The sequence below is a fragment of the Echinops telfairi genome, unplaced genomic scaffold (genome assembly GCF_000313985.2).
Source record: "Echinops telfairi isolate 266 unplaced genomic scaffold, ASM31398v2 ScPeMD7_4225;HRSCAF=4972, whole genome shotgun sequence".
Taxonomy (NCBI): Eukaryota; Metazoa; Chordata; class Mammalia; order Afrosoricida; family Tenrecidae; genus Echinops; species Echinops telfairi.
The window spans coordinates 2,783,993-2,802,697 of NW_022108124.1; the positions used below are offsets into that span (position 1 = coordinate 2,783,993).

Consider the following 18,705-nt stretch of genomic DNA (forward strand, 5'->3'; position numbering starts at 1 on the left):
AAAAGACTACCAGAACTGATGGAGGATTTGCCACCGCGTGGTCCACCACGACCTCGACCCCCTGAAACACTCCGGCCTCTTCCTCCTGGGCGTCTCCTGCTGTCACGCTGATGCCGGCTTTCTCGATCATCTTCTCCTGCTAATGACCAATCGCTCAGCTCATCTTTACGTTCCGATTCTGTTTCAGAGGGGTTGGACAGCTCAGAGTTTGTACCTTGAGAAAGTAGAGAAATAAGCCAAATGATTCCAATGAGGAAAGAGGCTTGAAATTTTCAAACTTATTTCATAAAGGTTTAAAAACAAATGTTTATTAGTTGCTTCAAAGATTGCTAAAATGTCATATGAATATGAAATGGAAAAATAATGTTAGTATATACAAGTAGTATTTCTATATAACATGATCGATAAAAAAGGAATTTTTTAATGGGCTGAAACATATTGAACCAATTATAAAAATATAAACTATTACATATACAATGAATTAATGTTTTATAAAGTTTTGCTCATTTTTAGGTTTTAATACTCAAGATTATTAATTACTATGTACAGCAAATTTCACTGTATTCACAAAAACAGTTTAACTGTAGAGGATATTCAACTATTATTATATTTACCCTAGGTACACCTTATTTTCGATGGTGTCATAAACTGCAAGTGTTTTTTAACAGTGGGCATAGAATAACACATTTTGTCCAAACAGTCTATAAGAACATTGTATTATATAAACTTTCCAACAAATTTTATAAAGGCTACTTTGAGAGGTAAGTAAAAAAAAAAAAAAATGACAGTAGAATGGAAACAATTTCTAAGATGAAAACTCAGCATGCCGTTAGAAGTTTAAAGACAATTTCTAACATTTGAATGACCTTATTTGGTAGAGACTTTTTCAAAATTTAAAAGCTGCAACGATTTTGAAAGAAGACTATAATACTATCATATTGCAGTTTAAGAGTCTTTAAAAGCTACAGATTTTAATCTGCCTATAATTTTGTTATATTGCAAATGAAGTTTATGACCCAATCATTATCATATTCATTTCCACTTTAGTTCTAGGATGGTATACTTCATTTCTTCCTCTATCTTATAGTCAAATATATGTCCTTTAAAGCCCTGTTCAATTGATAGTGATCGAAGAATTTAAACAGATTTTGCCCCTTACTAAAAAGATTTATCTTTTTCAGTGATCACATGCATTAGACTTAACAGCTCTAAGGACATTTTCTCACATCCAAGGTATCATCAATTATAAAACATACTGATTTATGTGCCATTTAGAAAGAGAAAATGTTGCTAATTCAAGTTTTATCACTGACTATAAGAAAGACACAAATTTCAGATGATACACTTGGAACGAGATATTCCTTTAGACTAATGGCACAATCATCAAAAATTCTTTGGATATTAGGTGTACAAGAATATTTATAACCAAAGTCAAATGGCTTTATTTCTCTTTTAATCCCATTCAACAGTTGTTTCAAAAAACACAAGTTATTCATGCTGCAAAATCTCAGAGGTAAGAGTGCCATCTACTGAACAATTTGCGTAGCTTTTTTCCAATCCAGATGGTACTCCTTGAACATGCTCATACACATCTTTCATTTTTGACAAAAGTATTTGCCCAAAGGGGACCTCTCTATAGGTAGACTCCTGCAGAGAAATGAAAAGTCTTCAATGGGTTCATTGTCTCCATTATAAAAAGTCAGATTTGATTTGATTTACTCATACTAATAATTTATGCCTCAAAAAACAATCAGAATTACTGAATCGTTAGTTGTCGTTAGTATTAAATCTTATCAGGAATACGACAATAGCTTGCAGTTCTTGCCTTCATGCTAAGAATTTGTTATCACTTCATCGGAATGTCACTTCAATAGAGGACTAACTAAAATTAAACAAAAACAACACACAAATCCAAAATCTGATAATAAAGGGTACACATAACCTATTTCTTGAGCAAATGAAAGGCAGTTAAAGTTACATATAACTTTAGTCACTAGTTGACCTTCAGTAACACATGCAACCTGGACCTGAAGTCAGCACACTGTAAGCTTGTGTGTATTTTTATTTTGCCTAGATGCTCTTTAATATTGAAAAAGATTTATGATTTTTCAAAACAGGATGAGCACAGGTGAGAGCAGAAGAGAAAGGAAAGGAAAGAAAATGAGGTCACTGCTAAGATCCAAGTCCAAATGTAGAAAAATGGAACAACGCCAAAGCTGAAGAAGAATAAACAAGAATCGAAGATTAGAGAATTCACAGCTGCCCCCACAGGCCTCCTTCCTACCTGAGTTATGCCCTAGCCCTAATTCCTCCCAAGATGCATTTTTAAAATTTTCATTTATAGCATTGCTAATTCTTTTAAGCCCCCAATTTCGTGAAATGCTGCACTACACAAATTGATTCCAGATATAGGATGTAAAGATTTGGTATAAGCAATCTTGGCACAATGAATAGCTAATTTTTCATTTTCCCTTTTCTTGGGAGGGTACACAAAAAAGAACATTTCTAGCAGCATCACCATTAAGTTTTTATTGGGATACATGTAAAATTATACTAGGAAATAGTTGGAAATAAATTACATGTTCATTTTAAATGTTTAGAATAAACACGATCGCAAACTATTAACAGAAACATGATCATTTCATGACATAGCTGCTTGAAAGTTACAGTCATTAATATACAACATTGCTATTACTACTAAGACATTTATTTATTTGTAACTACTATATCTTGCCCTCAAAAGCAAATATTGATGAACTAAATAATGGTAAGCAAAGAATATGAAAGCACCTAAACTAGAATTGCCACCACCAAAAAGAAAAAAGTGCTTTTACCATAACCGGAGGTGTAATTAGGGCCCCGACGACCTCTGCCTCTTCCACTATAAGACCTAGAACCTTGTACAGAAGAGACGGTACTTTCATCAGTGGCATATCCTTTTTCTTTTTCAGGCCCTCTGGTGGAAGAAGGTCTAAAACCCATACCAATCTGTCGTAGCTGTTCATCAATCTGTAGGCGTTCCATTCTTAGCTGTTCTACTTCCTTTAATCAAAACAAAAGAGAGTAAAATGTCTTACCTTAGAGCCTAAGTGTTGATGAAAGAAGCTTGGTCAATGACTTTGCTAAATAAAGCAGAATCCTCTTAGTATAACAAAATTTAAAGACTGATTTGCTGATTCAAGTCAGTAAGTATTTAATGAATGTATGAACCAAACATGCAAAGTGCTAGAAGCACATAACACAGGAGAAGGACTAGACACTCAAGGAGAGACTTGATAGGTTACAATCACCCAGTTAATAAGTGCCCATTACCAGGATTTTTGTTTTGAATGAGTTAAAACCACCGAGGGACAGTAACAAAAACAGAAGAGGCTTGAAAAAGTTCACAGAAAAATGGTATTAAAACAGTGGTTCTCAACCTTCCTAATGCCGCGACCCTTTAATACAGTTCCTTATGTTGTGGTGACCACCCCCTCAACCATAAAATTATTTTTGTTGCTACTTCCTAACTGTAATTTTGCTACTGTTATGACCCCTGTGGAAGGGTCGTTCGACCCCCAAAGGGTCGTACCCCATAGGTTGAGAATAGCAGAATTAAAAGATTATTAGAATTTTCCCACAAACTTTTTGATACTAGCCTCTCCCTAACCAAGCCATAAAATTAAGTAGCATTAACAAGTTACTTCCATTAATGTAGTGACACTTGAGTTGTGACCTAAAGAGACTGGTGGACTCAATCATTAAGAAATAAGGTTACCACAAGATGTGAAAGTAAGATGGCTACAGAAAGCTTTTGGTTAAATGCTGATAGACAATGCACTGGCTAAGACGCTTGGCAGTTCTAATTTATTACTTATATAAATGGCTTCCACAGAAAATTCATCCCAGTACCAGGGATGATTTGAAGATACTAAGGAGCTCTAGTGTTATTGTGGGCTAAGTATTTACTGTTAGTTATTGGAGGCCCACGGGGGCAGTTCTACCTTGTCTTGTAGGGTCACTAAGAGTCAGTACTGACTTGATGGCAATGAGTTTGGTTTTGTTTATGCATACTTTAATTTACCCTGGAATATGAGGTTAATACAAAAGTTTTAAATCGCTGAGGTGGGGTAGGAGTGATTTTTTTTTTTTTTTTTTAACTGAAAAGGCAGCAGTAAGCCAAGTAGTTTGGGAACCTACGACTCAGTCTTAGAAACCCTATGAGTCAGAATCAATTCAAAGGCAGGGATCCACTTTATGGTGATCCCTGTTGAAAAGGAAAAACGTATGACACTAAAAGGAAAATATGCCAATAGCAAGCAATTTAATGTAGTACTATATATATTCCATACAAAAGAAACGAGTCCAATGCCCACATTCTATTACCATGGTGTTAATTTGAACTCATTAATCCTAGAAGGCAGAGTAGCGAGCTGCGGAGGCTCCAAAGCTATACTTTTTACAGAAACAGACTGCCACTACTTTCACTCAAGAGCTGCCAACTGTGCTGTAAGCATCATGTCACCAGGGCTCCAACAGCAGAAATACAAGAATGGAAGTAAATAGAACATCATACTAGCAACAAATTACTTAATAATGTACACGTCATGTTTTCTCAAACAAACCCTTGCTCTTCATGTAGCAACTCATATGAGTATTTTAATAACAAAGATAAAATGTCTATAGCGATTATGTAGCTAAATCATACAATATCACAATTACTATGAAGCCCAACAATACTCTTTCTGGTTTTACATCTTATTGACATGTAAGGTATAAAAGATAAAACAAAATGGATCCAGTAGAAAAACATGCAGATCCGTAAGTATTGAGAACCCAGCCAAATTACAGGAACAAAAAGAGTGCCTGCTGCTTACACAGTAAGAAAGGCACACACTCCAAGGGAAGAATGGAAACTATACACAAGGCCAACCATTCGGTTAGGGGAAAGAGCTTTTCAACTTCTTAGATACAAAAATGGGAAAATCTGAGAGAGTGAAGCCAAAGATGTCAACTTTACTAAAAAACAATGATACAGTTTGAACATCTGAGGTATGAGAATGGAATGCCATGAACATACAAACCTTTAGATAAGCAATATGATACTCTAAGAGAACTTGTACATTTCCAATGCTTTCCTTAGTGCCAACAAATACAAATGGAACCATCCCCTACAAGAAAATAAAGCTTTGTCAGTATTTAGCATCTTCATAAATTCAGGCATGAATTTAACATACTAATACGTAACTTAGAAAACATATCCTAAAGCACACAATCGTTTCTACTACTAAACTTACATCCTAAAGAGACTGCTAACATCCATAATGTGAAGGACCAGGACTTTCAGCACTTCATTTTATCTGTTTGTTTTAACTCGGTCATGTTTAGCATTATGTGTACAAAAATTTTACAAACGTGAATCACATTATAGAACCTTGTTTAAAGGGGTTTCTGATTTATAATTCAATCTCACTTTGAAAGTATAGAAATCAATGTTTCTTTAGAGAGATATTCCTTCAAACGGGCATGAATTTACAGACTAGGTATATCAGCTTAATAGCGAGCGATAACCTTAAAATATTATTAATTCAGCCAACATATTGCTAACATTAAGTGCTCAGGTAACAAAACTGTGAGTTTGACTATTAGGGAGAAAACGTGGGCTCAAACCTTAACAAATGCATCAGTAGAATAAAAAATTAAAAAATCACTCAAGTACTATAGCAAATCAGTGAATTAACCCACATCTGCTTATTTACTGAATTTTAAAACACTAAAAGTTTAAAAGGTGAGAAGTCCGAATCAATTTCATTCTCATCTTCGCTTTACAAAACAATTTCTGACAGTTATTTAAGCAGAGTGGCTTAAGAATTTTTGTTTTAAATATAAATTTAAGTGCACCTTAATAATGTCAGTGTCTATATATTAAATTGTAATTTATTTCCAAAGAATTGTTTTTAAAATAAAAAGGAAGAAAGATAGCAGGCCAGGTACCAAGAGGTTCAACACAGAATACAGCGATCCCTGATCTTAGTTAAACTATTAAGACTGTGTAGATGGCAATTACAGTGACAAAGGTATGAAACAGGGAATCTAACTTCAGACAGTGAGGAAGCCATGATCCTATTTTCTCAGGAATTAAAAATTAGTTATGACATTCAAAGTAAATAAAATTCCCGATTCTGGAAGTTACTATGCATTGTACAACCATGGCTTACTTAATGCTGACTAAATGTTAGAGGTTAGAAAATTGAGGACTCAATATCAACCATTTTACTAAAGTCACAAAATTAGTAATTAATAAGAGCTAATTTCATAACTAGGCATATAACTCCAAACACTAAAAAAAAAAAAAAAATCACTGGCAACATGTCAGTTCGAACTCTGGGCAAACCTATTGGTTCTAGGCTAGAAATGAGCTTCAATGGGTTTTTTTCAAGCGACAATCTTTCCAGAAGCAGACCGTTAGGTTCTTCTTCCATGGCACTGTGCTGGATGAGTTCAAGCTGCCAATTTTTCAGTTAGTTGTCGAGCACAAATCATTTGCACCACTCAGGGACTTAATGCCAAATCACATATTACTTACTGCCAGAATCTATGCTGAAATAAAAAATAAATAAAGCAAAGTCCCAGTTTTAAAGACAACCTAAACTCAGACAATACTATATGTCTACAATAATCTCACTGTATATCATTAGTGCTGTGACTAAAACACAGGATATTAGAGAGAATATGAATTGCTCTGCTCACGGTTTTATAAATGTTAGGGGGATTCCTAAGAAAATTAAAGAGTTTTTTTTATCAAGTACCTAAAGAAAGGAGAGTTATTCCAGACAGATGGGTCTGCAAGGAATAAGGTAAATACAATGCTTTGATCTTGAGTAAGAGCTATTATCACCAACAGTTAGCTCCAAAGAAAAGGAGAGGTGAAGGAACCTCTAAAGAAAATGTATTTTCTAGAGTATTTTATTGGCTATTTTAAGACCATACTAAAAACTAAATGATTATTGAACAGAAGAGTTATTTCAGTGAAATTTCAAGGTTTTCTCAAAAATGCTTAGAACTGATCAGTTTTAGTAAATAAATGACATGGAAAGAATCAAACAACACTCCAGGAAAAAATATAACTGTTTCCATATAATTCCTGATAATTGATACCAAATAAATTACAGTTGAAGAGAATACATTAAGAAAAATTTTTAAAAATCAATTAAAAAAGAAAAAAAGAAAAACTACCGAAAATGATGGGCAGGAGTCTCAAGATGGTGTCCAGGTAGCATCACCTACCCAGTGCTCCCATTGTTAGATTGGAAAATTAAGAAGTAAGGCGGCCAATACTGGGAGGCCAGGTGCTAGAAATAGAATCCCAGTGTACTAGGGTTTGTAGTTCGGACCTCCTCTTACGATTTCACCCACGGAGCACTCTGAGGGCTCACTGTTGTGCTCTAAGTTTACTGTGTCTGCCTACGTGGCTCTCCACACCCCCTCACCAGGTCCAGTGGGGCAGCGCCTGCCACCCCTTCCTGCACCCGAGATCTTGGGCTCTGAAAACTAACCACTTGAGCTTGAGCTCACTCCAGCTCTCCTCTCTCTGCTAATGCATTGGAGGGTTTTGCCCCTCCCCTTCCCACCCAGGAACAGAGAAGAAAATGATGAGTTTTTGAATGAACTGGAAAAAGAAGAGAAAAATTTGCCACTATGTGACGCAAAATCCAGAATAATAAGTAACTTAACTCTATTATTTAAACAACAATTAAAAATTTTTTAAGCGCAGGGGGAAAATTTAAGTTGAAAGAAACATTTTTGACGTTTCATTCACAGGGAAATACAATAACAATTACACCTTCTCCTCACTGATCTACTGTATTGATATGTGGAGTTTTCTCATTAATAATAATAAAAAGAAATCCACCATCCACCTATTCTGTGCATGAACAGCATGTGCGTCCCAGTAATGAACACTGAAGTAAAAGAGAGAATAATGTTGGCCATGATAATTAAGTTTCTGTCACTTGGCCTGGGCCATGATTCTCAGTGACTTTATAGTTAGTAAGTTAACAATGGAATTTTGCAGTTATAAAATTATGTAGTCGAGTCTTCAAATGTTGATTTGTTGTGAACTTCTTTAATTTTTGCACAGTGCCACTTTTTGCAATCTGGTCAGTGGAACCTAATCATGTCGGGAAGTGGGAACAGTGTATACGATAAGCATTGCACTATTAATTTTAAGTCTTCTCTCAAATACATCTTCAAGTCACGGGGGGAAGCTCTTTATAAAAGTTAAACTTTTCCTGAAGCTATGCAGGAGTAATCACTGGCAATAACATTCCAAGCTACAATTATTCACGTTTATAAAATTAATGAGTATTTTCCTATTCAAATTTAGGTGATACATCATCTCTATATCCTAAACAATGAAAAGGAATAAAGAGTGGTTATTTTAATGGATTTGTTTATAACATGATGTAATCTATAACATATAGATTTTTCTTTCTTAAGGCCAAATACCTACCTTTATTTTTTTCTTTCATTTTTATGAAGAATGATTCTAGTCAATAGGGTAATGTAAAATTCTCCTAAACAATACTCTATGGTGTAAAATTAAAGAAGTGGTATTTTGCTTTCTTGACAATTTGGGAAATATGCTTGCCTATGTTCAGGCACACAAAATAAAGTCAAACACAGCAGTTTACTATGAAAGCTATAAACAGGAATAAGATCCCTTTAATACTAAAAGAACAGAATTACAGACAAAACATCCACACAGGAGGAGAGGTTATAAAAGATATTCCAGGATGACTAGGATCAGAATTAACAGCAACACAAAAGCTTAAGGAGTTTCCAGTGATCATTGCTTTCAGATTTCACAGTAAGGACAGGGAGTGCGGTTGTGATGCTGGGGCATGAATCTTTGGCTTAGCAATGATGTACTAATGTAATGTGCAAATTATATAACAATGTAATCACCCCATAATATTAATAATTGTCTGATGGGATAAGGGAATTAGGTTAGAATGCCTCATCCTTACTCAGGCCAGAGTCTTTGGTAAAGAGAGTCTCCTAATATATTTGGATTGAACTGGCAAAGAAACTTTATAGCTTTTTGTTCGCTCTGGAGTCTTCATCCCATTTTCAACAGCTAACCTCTGGGCCTTGGAATTTGCGCCAAGTGGCTTGCTATATTTAACACTGCCTGCTAATCTTGAGTTTCATCAGCCTCCGTAGCCTAAACCAGCAGCTTACTGTTTGATTTGCTGGTCTTGGGTTCATAATTCCCTGCATCTAAATAAGTTGGGAGACGCCTCCAGTCTAACATCTAACCCATATACTTGAAACGTGCCAGTTTCTTGATGTAACTATGCCCTCCAGCCACCAACCCCAGTGCAAGCATGCACATGAGCACACTGGTCAGTGTGATCTATAAAGAATTCTCTATAACAATTTGGGTAATTCCATAGCCTTACATAATGGAACATAAAACAATGCTACTACCTTTCCAAGTAAAAACTTTTTTTTTTTAATTGCCTTTTCTACTGATGTACTGGAAAATCCACTAAGAAGCCAAGCTCACACAATTGAAAGGCTAATTGTTTTCTAGCTGTGTGAAGCACATTTTACAAGGCACAGAACAAACTAACCTGAATTGAAATGAAAGTAGCTCATTAGATGTAACAGTTTTAAAAACAAAATAGAAAATAGATAAGAATAAGGAAAAAGGGCAACTTAATTACATTTTAATGACTTACATCTTCTCTGGGTAGTTTATTTTCATTGTCTCCTTCAATTCTCACCCGAACCACACCAGATTTGTCCACAATTTCCTGTATAACTTTGCCATTTTTCCCAATTACTTTTCCTTTAATAAAACAAACATAGTAATCAATTAAACACCAACATTGCTATCCTTCCATCAACCACCAAGATTAATTTCAGACTTGCTATCAAATTAGAACCACCAAGGAAAAATCTACCTTTTTACTACTCACTCTCCAGATAAGTGACGGATCTAATACTTTCGCATCACTATCCCTTTTATTAATTAGGATTACGGTGCTCCTGACATGTTTGATATTTTCAAATATTTTATTATATGTGTTACACAGCATTTGTATTTTTAAAAGCTTTTAAGAATTCTCAAACACTTTGAAAGCCTGAATTTATACATGAAAGTTAACAAAAACTTTAATTTGGTACTGATGGTTTCTATTATGCATAGTCCTTCACACAATTAAATTCATCCATCTTAATTTTTTTGTTTGAAAAGTTGCAAAATACAGTTTCCCCGAAAATAAGAAAGTGTCTTATATTAATTTTTGCTCCCAAAGATGTGCTAGGTCTTATTTTCAGGGGATGTCTTATTTTTCCATGAAGAAGAATACGGTACACATTTATTGTTTTATTAAAAGAGACCTCACACTTCCTGTCTGCTCAGCTGCACTGCGGCCAACTGTGAGCTGCGCGGCGGCGCTGCCGCCACTACGGTCCAGAGTTGCAGTAGCTTGGGGGAGCTTATTTTCGGGGAGGTCTTATTTTGGCGGGGGGATGCCTTACATTTCAGCGAGAGGCAAAACTTATTTTCAGGGGATGTCTTATTTTTGTGGAAACTGTATTCTTTCAAGATACCCATGACCTGAAGATTCCTTCAAAATCAACATTCGCTTCAGTAAAACAAAAAGTTTACATGTAGTAAGTACTACATTTCACATCAAGAAGCCAAGTGTACAAAGTACTTCACAGCTAGATGCAAGCAAATACCATGATAGAGGATATGCTCACTGTCTTAGGTATGGAAACACTGTAAAATGACATAAAATTCAAATTATTTACCTTCTCCACACTTTACTTGTGAGCCTGTCAAATAGCAGTTCTTGAGTATTCAATAATTAAAGGGAACACAGAGGGGCGGGGGGGCAGAAAATACTCTTCCCCTGAGAAACATGCTATCACATTATAAAATCAATAGTTTATAAAGTAACAAAGAACTACTGAGTAGTGGCACCTCCTAGTAACAGAATATTCAGGTAAGTTTCACTTTATGGAATAGATATATTCTATTCTAGATATTCTATATATATATTCCATAGAAGTGTACACACACAATTATTTTTTATTAATTTAAACGCACAGAAAAAATTCCAAATCCACGTGCAAAAAAAAGTGAATTCTGGTTGAAAGATGGTTTCTGGATAATTTTTCTATCGAAAGCTTAAAAAATGAGTTTCCATTAAAGAATAAGGGGGCAACAGCAACAGTAAACTAGTCAATACATCAAATGCACTGTTCTACTTAGGATTTTCTTACTTTTGTATTCCTATTCCCATACCTCGTTCCCGATCAATAACCCTAAATTTAAAATATCATCAACTGAACAGTAGAAAAATAAGAGTAGGAAGGAATTCGCATGTTATCTCATCCTAGCAGCAGCAGTATGAAAGCAGCCTTCATTGTTTGCTTAGCAACTCGCTGATCCTGCCAAAGGCACACGAAGACAAAGTATGTCATCACCATTTGCCCATACTCTTCCTTCCTTCCTTTCGTCTTGTGAACTACACCAATGGTGAGTCAACATCCACCACCATTCTCTGAGGTCCTTGGTAGAGACCTCCCTTCAAGTTTCATTTAACCTCACCAGAAACCAATAATACGAATTGAGCATTTACAGTTTAATTTTTCCCAGTATACTAACAAATTGGAGCAGACCTGTAATATAAATTCCAAAAGGACAGAGTAAAAAAGCAATCAAAGAAAACGTTCACAAGTTGGAAGGTTTTAATATATTTTCAAGTCAGTGTCCACATTTTTTTTCTTCTGATTTGAGAGTGGTTGGGATGGACATCGCCCTACAACTCATGGAACCGAACTGCAAGGCAATCTTCTCTGTAACTTACCCACCAAGTGATCCTCATTCCCTTATATTTCTTAGTCCTCCTATTTTCTCTTTAACTTAGACTAAGTATTTACTGCTTTTAAAAACTATTTCAACCACAAAACATTCTGAAGGGAGATGTAGTAATTTATGGATGGCAAATCAATGGTAATCTTTGTATCGCTCCAGAGTAGTATGTCACGGTGTCAGAGCGGCTGCTTCTGTTTAGTTCTCATAGAGAACACACACACACACACACACACGCGCGCGCGCGCGCAATAACAAAACCAACCAAGACAAACTGGAGGAAAAAACAGGTGACAGGTATTCACATAGCTGCAACGATATATGAATGAAGAGTAGAATCAGAGAATATATCCAATTTCTATTATTTCACTTCCACATATTCTTCAAGACCAGAGTCATCTTCCAGAGAAATCCTGAATGGGAAAAAAGCCTAACATCTTTACACATACTATCCTCCAAATCAATTTTACAAATGAAGAACTCTTGTAAAAAGAAATTATATTCTACCACAATGCTAGTATGTTAGAGATAAGCACAAGTTAAACAGATAAAAGGAGATCCCCCCCCCAACCCCAAAAAGCTGCTTCTTTGTCAAGTGATTTAATATGAACATGATAAAACATGTGACAGCATTTTGTACTCAACATTTACAAAAGGTAGGCAAAATTCTTGGTTAAATTGAACATTTTAACTTATTGCTCCATTTCAGTCTACAATGAACAATGGTACATACCAAGAACTGATAAAAAGAAATTTAACATACCGTATTATACTCGTGTATAAGCTGAGTTTTCCAGCACATTTTTAAATGCAGTTTTTGTGATACAATTAGGTGCCTTAGCTGATATTCTGGGCGGCTTATATTCGAGTATATATGGTAATATCAGCAGTTATCAGGATGTTTGGGCAGAGCTTAAAGCTTTTTATACAAACACTGACAGTTGAATTCCATAATTGCCCACTATTTGTGACTGGCTGAAACAATCAAGTGTTTATAATAAAAGCTTTTTCCATGTATTAACTGCTTTATTAAGTTTAACAATCAGAATTATCGCCTAGAAATCTATTTCAAAGTTAGAACATGCTCAATTATGTAAATGGAACCCAGGATCTGAAATTATTTCCTTAAATCTAAAATACAAATGATACTGTAGGCAACAAAACTTCACTGCATTTTATGTGGCTGTTTCTTTACATTAAATGACAAAGATATTACTGAGTATTTAACACTTAAGCTTTCCCATATCTCAAACCATCTTTAAAATGAGGGCTTATTAAAAAGAAAACTATTAAATAAATCTCAAGTTATAATGCTCATTTAAGTATACTGTCAGCCTCAAGATTTTGTCAATTAGGCTAACCCATTGGCTTCATGGTTTTCATTGACGGTAACACAAAATCATAATTTAATGAAACCTCCCCTCATAGCATCATCACCATGTTTCTCTCCTGCCCATGGTGTCTTACCTGATTCTATGCCTTTGCAACAACCATTTATTATTTATTCAGGGCCTACTGTGTAGAAGATTATTACCCTACTGTTAGTCCATTGTTATTTTTTTCTGCACTAAATAAAAGAAAAGAATTATCACAAACACCTTCTCAAAAAATATTATCACAATTTTGACGGACATATGAATGATAAAAAGACATTTAGGGAATAAGAAAAACAAAGGATAAAAAGGATTAGGAAAAACTGTAATGATAAACTGTTACCAAAATTATAGGTCACATAAAATAGATGACCTTTTCTTCTTAACCCATGACCATAAGAGGTACAGACTATATGCTATCACCAAAACCTGAGAATAGGTATTATTATCTAAGTACTCTACCATAACAAAATAGAATCAAGTAGCACACAACCAAGACTAATTTTCCTTAAGTTACCAACGAAAGATTTTTGACACAACAAAAACATTTTTAACTTATTAAAACATATAGTAGAATTACCTACCAACAAGATTTCTAGGAACCTGAATAAAATCCTCCACAAATTCCAAGAAACCTCTAGCCTTTTTCACAGCATCAGCACTCTGCGGAAAGGGAACAACAAACAAACATGAAATGCACCCCTGAAGCAACCCATACCCCACATCAGAAAATCTGCAAAGTGTCAAATATGAATTATTATTGAGTAATGTTTCAAGTATTTCATGAAGTACTAAAGAGAAAATAATAATCAGACTAATATTTCAAAGGCAAAAGGATAATAAAAATATTCGTATTATTAGAACCCTGAAAGGTTAGAAATCCCTAGGTCTTCTTAAGCTGCTGACAAACTTAAAAACTTACTTTTATTATATAGCTACTGAGAAGGCAAATTTTAATCTAATCTTAACTATCCTGGTCCACACTCTCGTGTTGTATTTCTTTAGGTAAGTGTTAAAAACGTGCATTATTCAAATGATCTAATCCAGTTTTCCCAAAATGGGAGAGGCTGCCCCCTAGGGGAAGAAGCACTGGATCAATCCAGAGGAGGTGCAAAAGCAGATACCTACACTTTACCCTACATTATAGGCTATACCGTACAAGAGTATTCATTTGCCAGAAGGGCGGGTGCTAAGTAGTCCTGTTTTGGTTTTAATCTGAAAAGTATGCAATAAGCCCAATAAGTTTGGGAACCTATAAGTCTAAATTATTTGCTCCCCCCACCCCCTAATTCACTCATCAAAAATCTTGACTCAACATGCGTTTTTGTTAAAGAACTGTTCTTACTAATAAGAACATTAAAAGGTATAATTATTAATGGGTTCAATTTTAAGGACTTGAGAGTAGGGAGATCTCTAGAGGGAAACTCAGTTCTCAAATAACGGCTAACTTCAGTTTTTAATGGTTGCCTACTAATAACCGTAGTCCACATTTATTGTGTGCTCATTAAATCAATTACCACATATGGTTAAGGACTTTTAAAGCTTTATTCAGTCCTCATATGAGAAATCCTTACAATGAGAAAATTTAAGTAAAGGTCCACTTAAAGAGGTAGAGATAGGATTGCAATCCAGTCAGGATAGTTCTCAAACAGTGGTTCTCAACCTTCCTAGTGCTACAACCCTTTAATACAGTTCCTCGTGTTGTGGTGACCCCCAACCATAAAATTATTTTCCTTGCTACTTCATAACTGTAATATTGCTACTGTTATGAATCAGGCAACCCTGGTCGTTCTACAGCCCCCCACCCCAAAGGAGTCGTGACCCACAGGTTCAGAAGGCTGTTCTAAAACATATACCATAAAGGTTCCCAAACTTATTTGGCCTAAGTAAGAAAATATTACTCAGAGTACCCTGGCAATTAAAAACTTTTGTCCTGTGGCACATAATAAAGGATAAAATATAGGTATGTGTTTGCAACACATCCTGAATCATTCTAGCACCCTCAGGTTATGGTATCACCCCTACACAACTACTATGTTACACTGCTCACCTGTAAAGATTTCAGAAGTACAGTTAGATATGAAGTCACACACCAATGCTTGACCACACAAAAAAATCAACTCTTAATATAGACTAATTTGGAGGATGGTCTCAAGAAAAATTTTAAAGTAGTTCCCTACTCTCAAGATATTATAGCTACAACAAACCTCACCTGCATTTTATCATTAGTAGTGAATGCTACATAAGAGGAACCTTCAAAAATCTCAGGGACCTGGAGATTTGGTATTAAAATGAAATATTTCTGTGAACTTTTCCACAGAAAATAATGCAGAGTATTTATGTCCTCGGGTGTGTTCACTCATAATAAATGTTGATGACTTACTGCTCAGAACACCGCATTATAGCAGACAACGACCTAGTCTGTCATGACAGCAGTTTGGGCATCTTTATGAATAGAAAGTTGGACAGTGTACAACTCTAATGGCACACAACAACCTCGTGGTGTAGTGGTTATGAGATGGGCTGCGATCTGCGTGGCCTGCTGTTCAAAACCACCAGCAGTTCCAAGGGAAAAAAACTGGGTTTTATACTCCTGTTTATAGTTACAGACTGAATGGATGGAAGTGAGCTGAGTAACGACATAAGACAACGGAACTGTGTACATATCTGACGGCCAGTACAACTCTGATTTCAGTTATTCCCGTGACTAGGCCTAGTTTGATCTTATTCAGAGAAAATGTATCACCCATCCCTCCCCCACCCCTTGAGATCCCAAGTAACAAGCACCATTGTTTTCTGAACTGACCTATCAACCTTGAACTTAACTGGACCCTCAGATTCCCTAAAAGTCACCTTTTTGGACCTTACTCTGTTATATTGGTAAATCCAAGAATGATTTCCCTGTTACGATATATTTCATAAGCTTATCTTCATTAGCTTTAATCTTGCTTGAGGCACTGATGGAAAGATCAGCTCTCCTAAATAGTTGACCTTTGTGAAACGCTTTTGGCACATATAGAGCAAACAGCTTACTGAGGGCCAATATGTTTATTTAAAATTTTAAATGCAGACCATATAAGACCCCAAGTTCAGTACTAGTTTTTATTTCACCCACGTTTCATGTCAACTTTGCAAGTCTTCCCTGTCTTGACTTATCTTAGAAGTCTTCCAAGCTCCCTTACAATAAATAATCCACCTGAAAACTAATGTCTTATGTGGGGCAGAATTTCCAAAACCTTACTGCAAAGCATCAGTGATGTGGGAAGATGTACATGTGGGTTTTGTCAAAAATTCTCATAGAACAAAAAGTCCTTCCTTTGGAAAGCACCCTAAGGAGGCTAAGGCAAGTGTTATTTCTGAAAGCCTTGTGCGCAGTCCTAGTCACGGAGAGATGTTTACACACACTGTTTTACAGAAGCCCACGCACACATGAACTATAACCCATAAACAACCTTTTGTTACCCTACAGCGATTAGCCAAAGGGGACAACCAAGAGCAGCTTACCTCGCCATAGATCCGAAATGTTCCAGTATCTTCATCTAGTTCAATGGCTGTAACTCCAGGAACCTTCCTGGCTTGCTGTATGTTACTACCATGTGTTCCTATTGCAAGGCCCATTAAATCTTCTCTCACAACAAATTCCTCATGAAAAGCTGCTGCAAGTTGTTTTGTGCACTATTTAAAAAGAGTAAGTTATATTAACTAATTTTGATTGTTTTAAATTTCATCTAACACTTAAGCATGGTAATAGGAAAGAGCAGTTCAAAGACAACCAACTTTCCTGAATTATTAATAGTCAGCTCTCCAAATGACTCCTATTTCAAAATTCACATAAATTATTAATGGCAGTGACAAATGTGTTCTTAAAGGGTGGGCAAACCTCAATTTCTATAGGTCAAGACAGTATGTACTTGAATGTACCCACACAACTCCACACTAGTAAGGGGGAAGGGATGAGGGGTAGGGTTGAAGACAAATAGGGGGAAAGGGTAAGATAGCATGCTCACAGCAAGAACAAATATCCAAATAGTATGGCAGTGAGGAAAAGGAAAACACTGAAGCAGTGATGGGTGATTAGCTTTGTTTTTTATGAGTTGCCCACTTTTCAGTCCTACTCGCCTCTAAAACAAGAGCTGTTAAAATACAGCAGTTACGGAGAGAAGGGTGACATGACTGACGAGGTAGTGAAGGAGATGCTTTAGGTAGTAGATAAGGTTAAGGGCTGAATATAGAAGAACTAGCGATATAATTCTGAATAATCCTTTTGCATTTCTAATCTCTTTGGTAATTGTCATCCAATCCTAATCAAAAACGTTACCGAGCATTTAGTAAAACAAAAGGCTTTGCTTGAGAAAACAGAGAAAAACAATTCTTAATGACTACCCAAAAAAGTCTTGAGTTGCCTTATGTAACAGTCAGGTAGTTTGAACAAAGAAACTGAAATAATGCTCATTAATTTGGGATACCAAAGAAAATCTTTTTAAAGGTAAACTCACTTCTAAATGCTTCGTGGCCTCTTCATTTCTGGACATAAGCATCAACTTGGTACGAATACTTCGTAAATGCATGTCACTTAAAATATTTACTCTCTTCACAGTTGCTTCACTGGCAGACTATAAACAAATTAATCATTCAAAGCTCAATGATTTTTCAAAATAACACAAACACAATTTTCCATAGGCACTCCAGTAATTCTCATCTACTACCCTCACTTAACACCTTCTAACACCTATGACACAGACACCTTTGCTTTATGAACTCCCAAATTATTTAGATGTTTTAAGAATAATGGGGGGGGGGGGGGCAGTATTCCACACATTAAGATGGTTACAATGTTAAGAATTTTATTTTCTTCCTCACTCCAGAAGAGATGAAAATAGTAATTAAAGTTGTAACATTTTCTCCCACACTGCATTAATAACATCATTATACACCAATTTCATCTGTTTTTGCCTTTTGAAATATCCACTATGAAATCTGTACTATATCCATCACCAAACTCATGGCCATCAAGTCAATTTTAAGTCATAGCAACTTTACAGGATAGAGTAGAACTACCTCTGTGGGTTTTGGAAACTATCTTTACAGGAGCAGAAAGCCTCACCTGTCTTCCACTGAGCTTTCTCCCACTGAGCTTCTGGTGGGCCCAGGCCACTGACCTTACAGTTAGCAGCCTAACACAAAACCCACTATATTATCACTAGCAACCTAAAATAAGGTGCCATCTTACCAGGATCATGAGCTGTGTGGTTTCTGGGTGGTAAAAAATTCTGCATGCTCCTACTGCTTTCTTAAAATCTTTATGAGCATTTTCATTAGCACACCTAAGAGAGAAATTAATTCATGTTTAAAGCTTCAATAATAGATTAGATTTAGCGAAGAGTTGTAATGCAAACCCAGTATTTCATTTTGACATCTCCCATGAAAGTTTTTGTTTATATAAAAGATTTTCTATCAGAA

At 35.7% G+C, this 18,705-nt stretch overlaps 1 protein-coding gene across 4 annotated transcripts in view; it reads right to left on the reverse strand.

Moving 5' to 3' along the window:
* Window positions 1-18,705, reverse strand: part of FXR1 (FMR1 autosomal homolog 1) — a 36,959-nt gene that overhangs the window by 7,229 nt on the left and 11,025 nt on the right. For 2 of the 4 annotated variants that reach the window (XM_004708619.2, XM_004708618.2), the window contains exons 5-13: window positions 18,476-18,569; window positions 17,742-17,858; window positions 16,750-16,920; window positions 13,830-13,908; window positions 9,726-9,835; window positions 5,064-5,150; window positions 2,985-3,042; window positions 2,835-2,897; window positions 11-214 (exon numbers count right to left, since the gene is read on the reverse strand). In XM_004708619.2, the coding sequence (XP_004708676.1) occupies window positions 11-214; window positions 2,835-2,897; window positions 2,985-3,042; window positions 5,064-5,150; window positions 9,726-9,835; window positions 13,830-13,908; window positions 16,750-16,920; window positions 17,742-17,858; window positions 18,476-18,569 (983 nt within the window). Of the gene's footprint in view, window positions 1-10; window positions 215-2,834; window positions 3,043-5,063; window positions 5,151-9,725; window positions 9,836-13,829; window positions 13,909-16,749; window positions 16,921-17,741; window positions 17,859-18,475; window positions 18,570-18,705 lie in introns of all 4 variants that reach the window. The other 2 variants (XM_004708617.2, XM_045295094.1) reach the window with 1 other exon arrangement.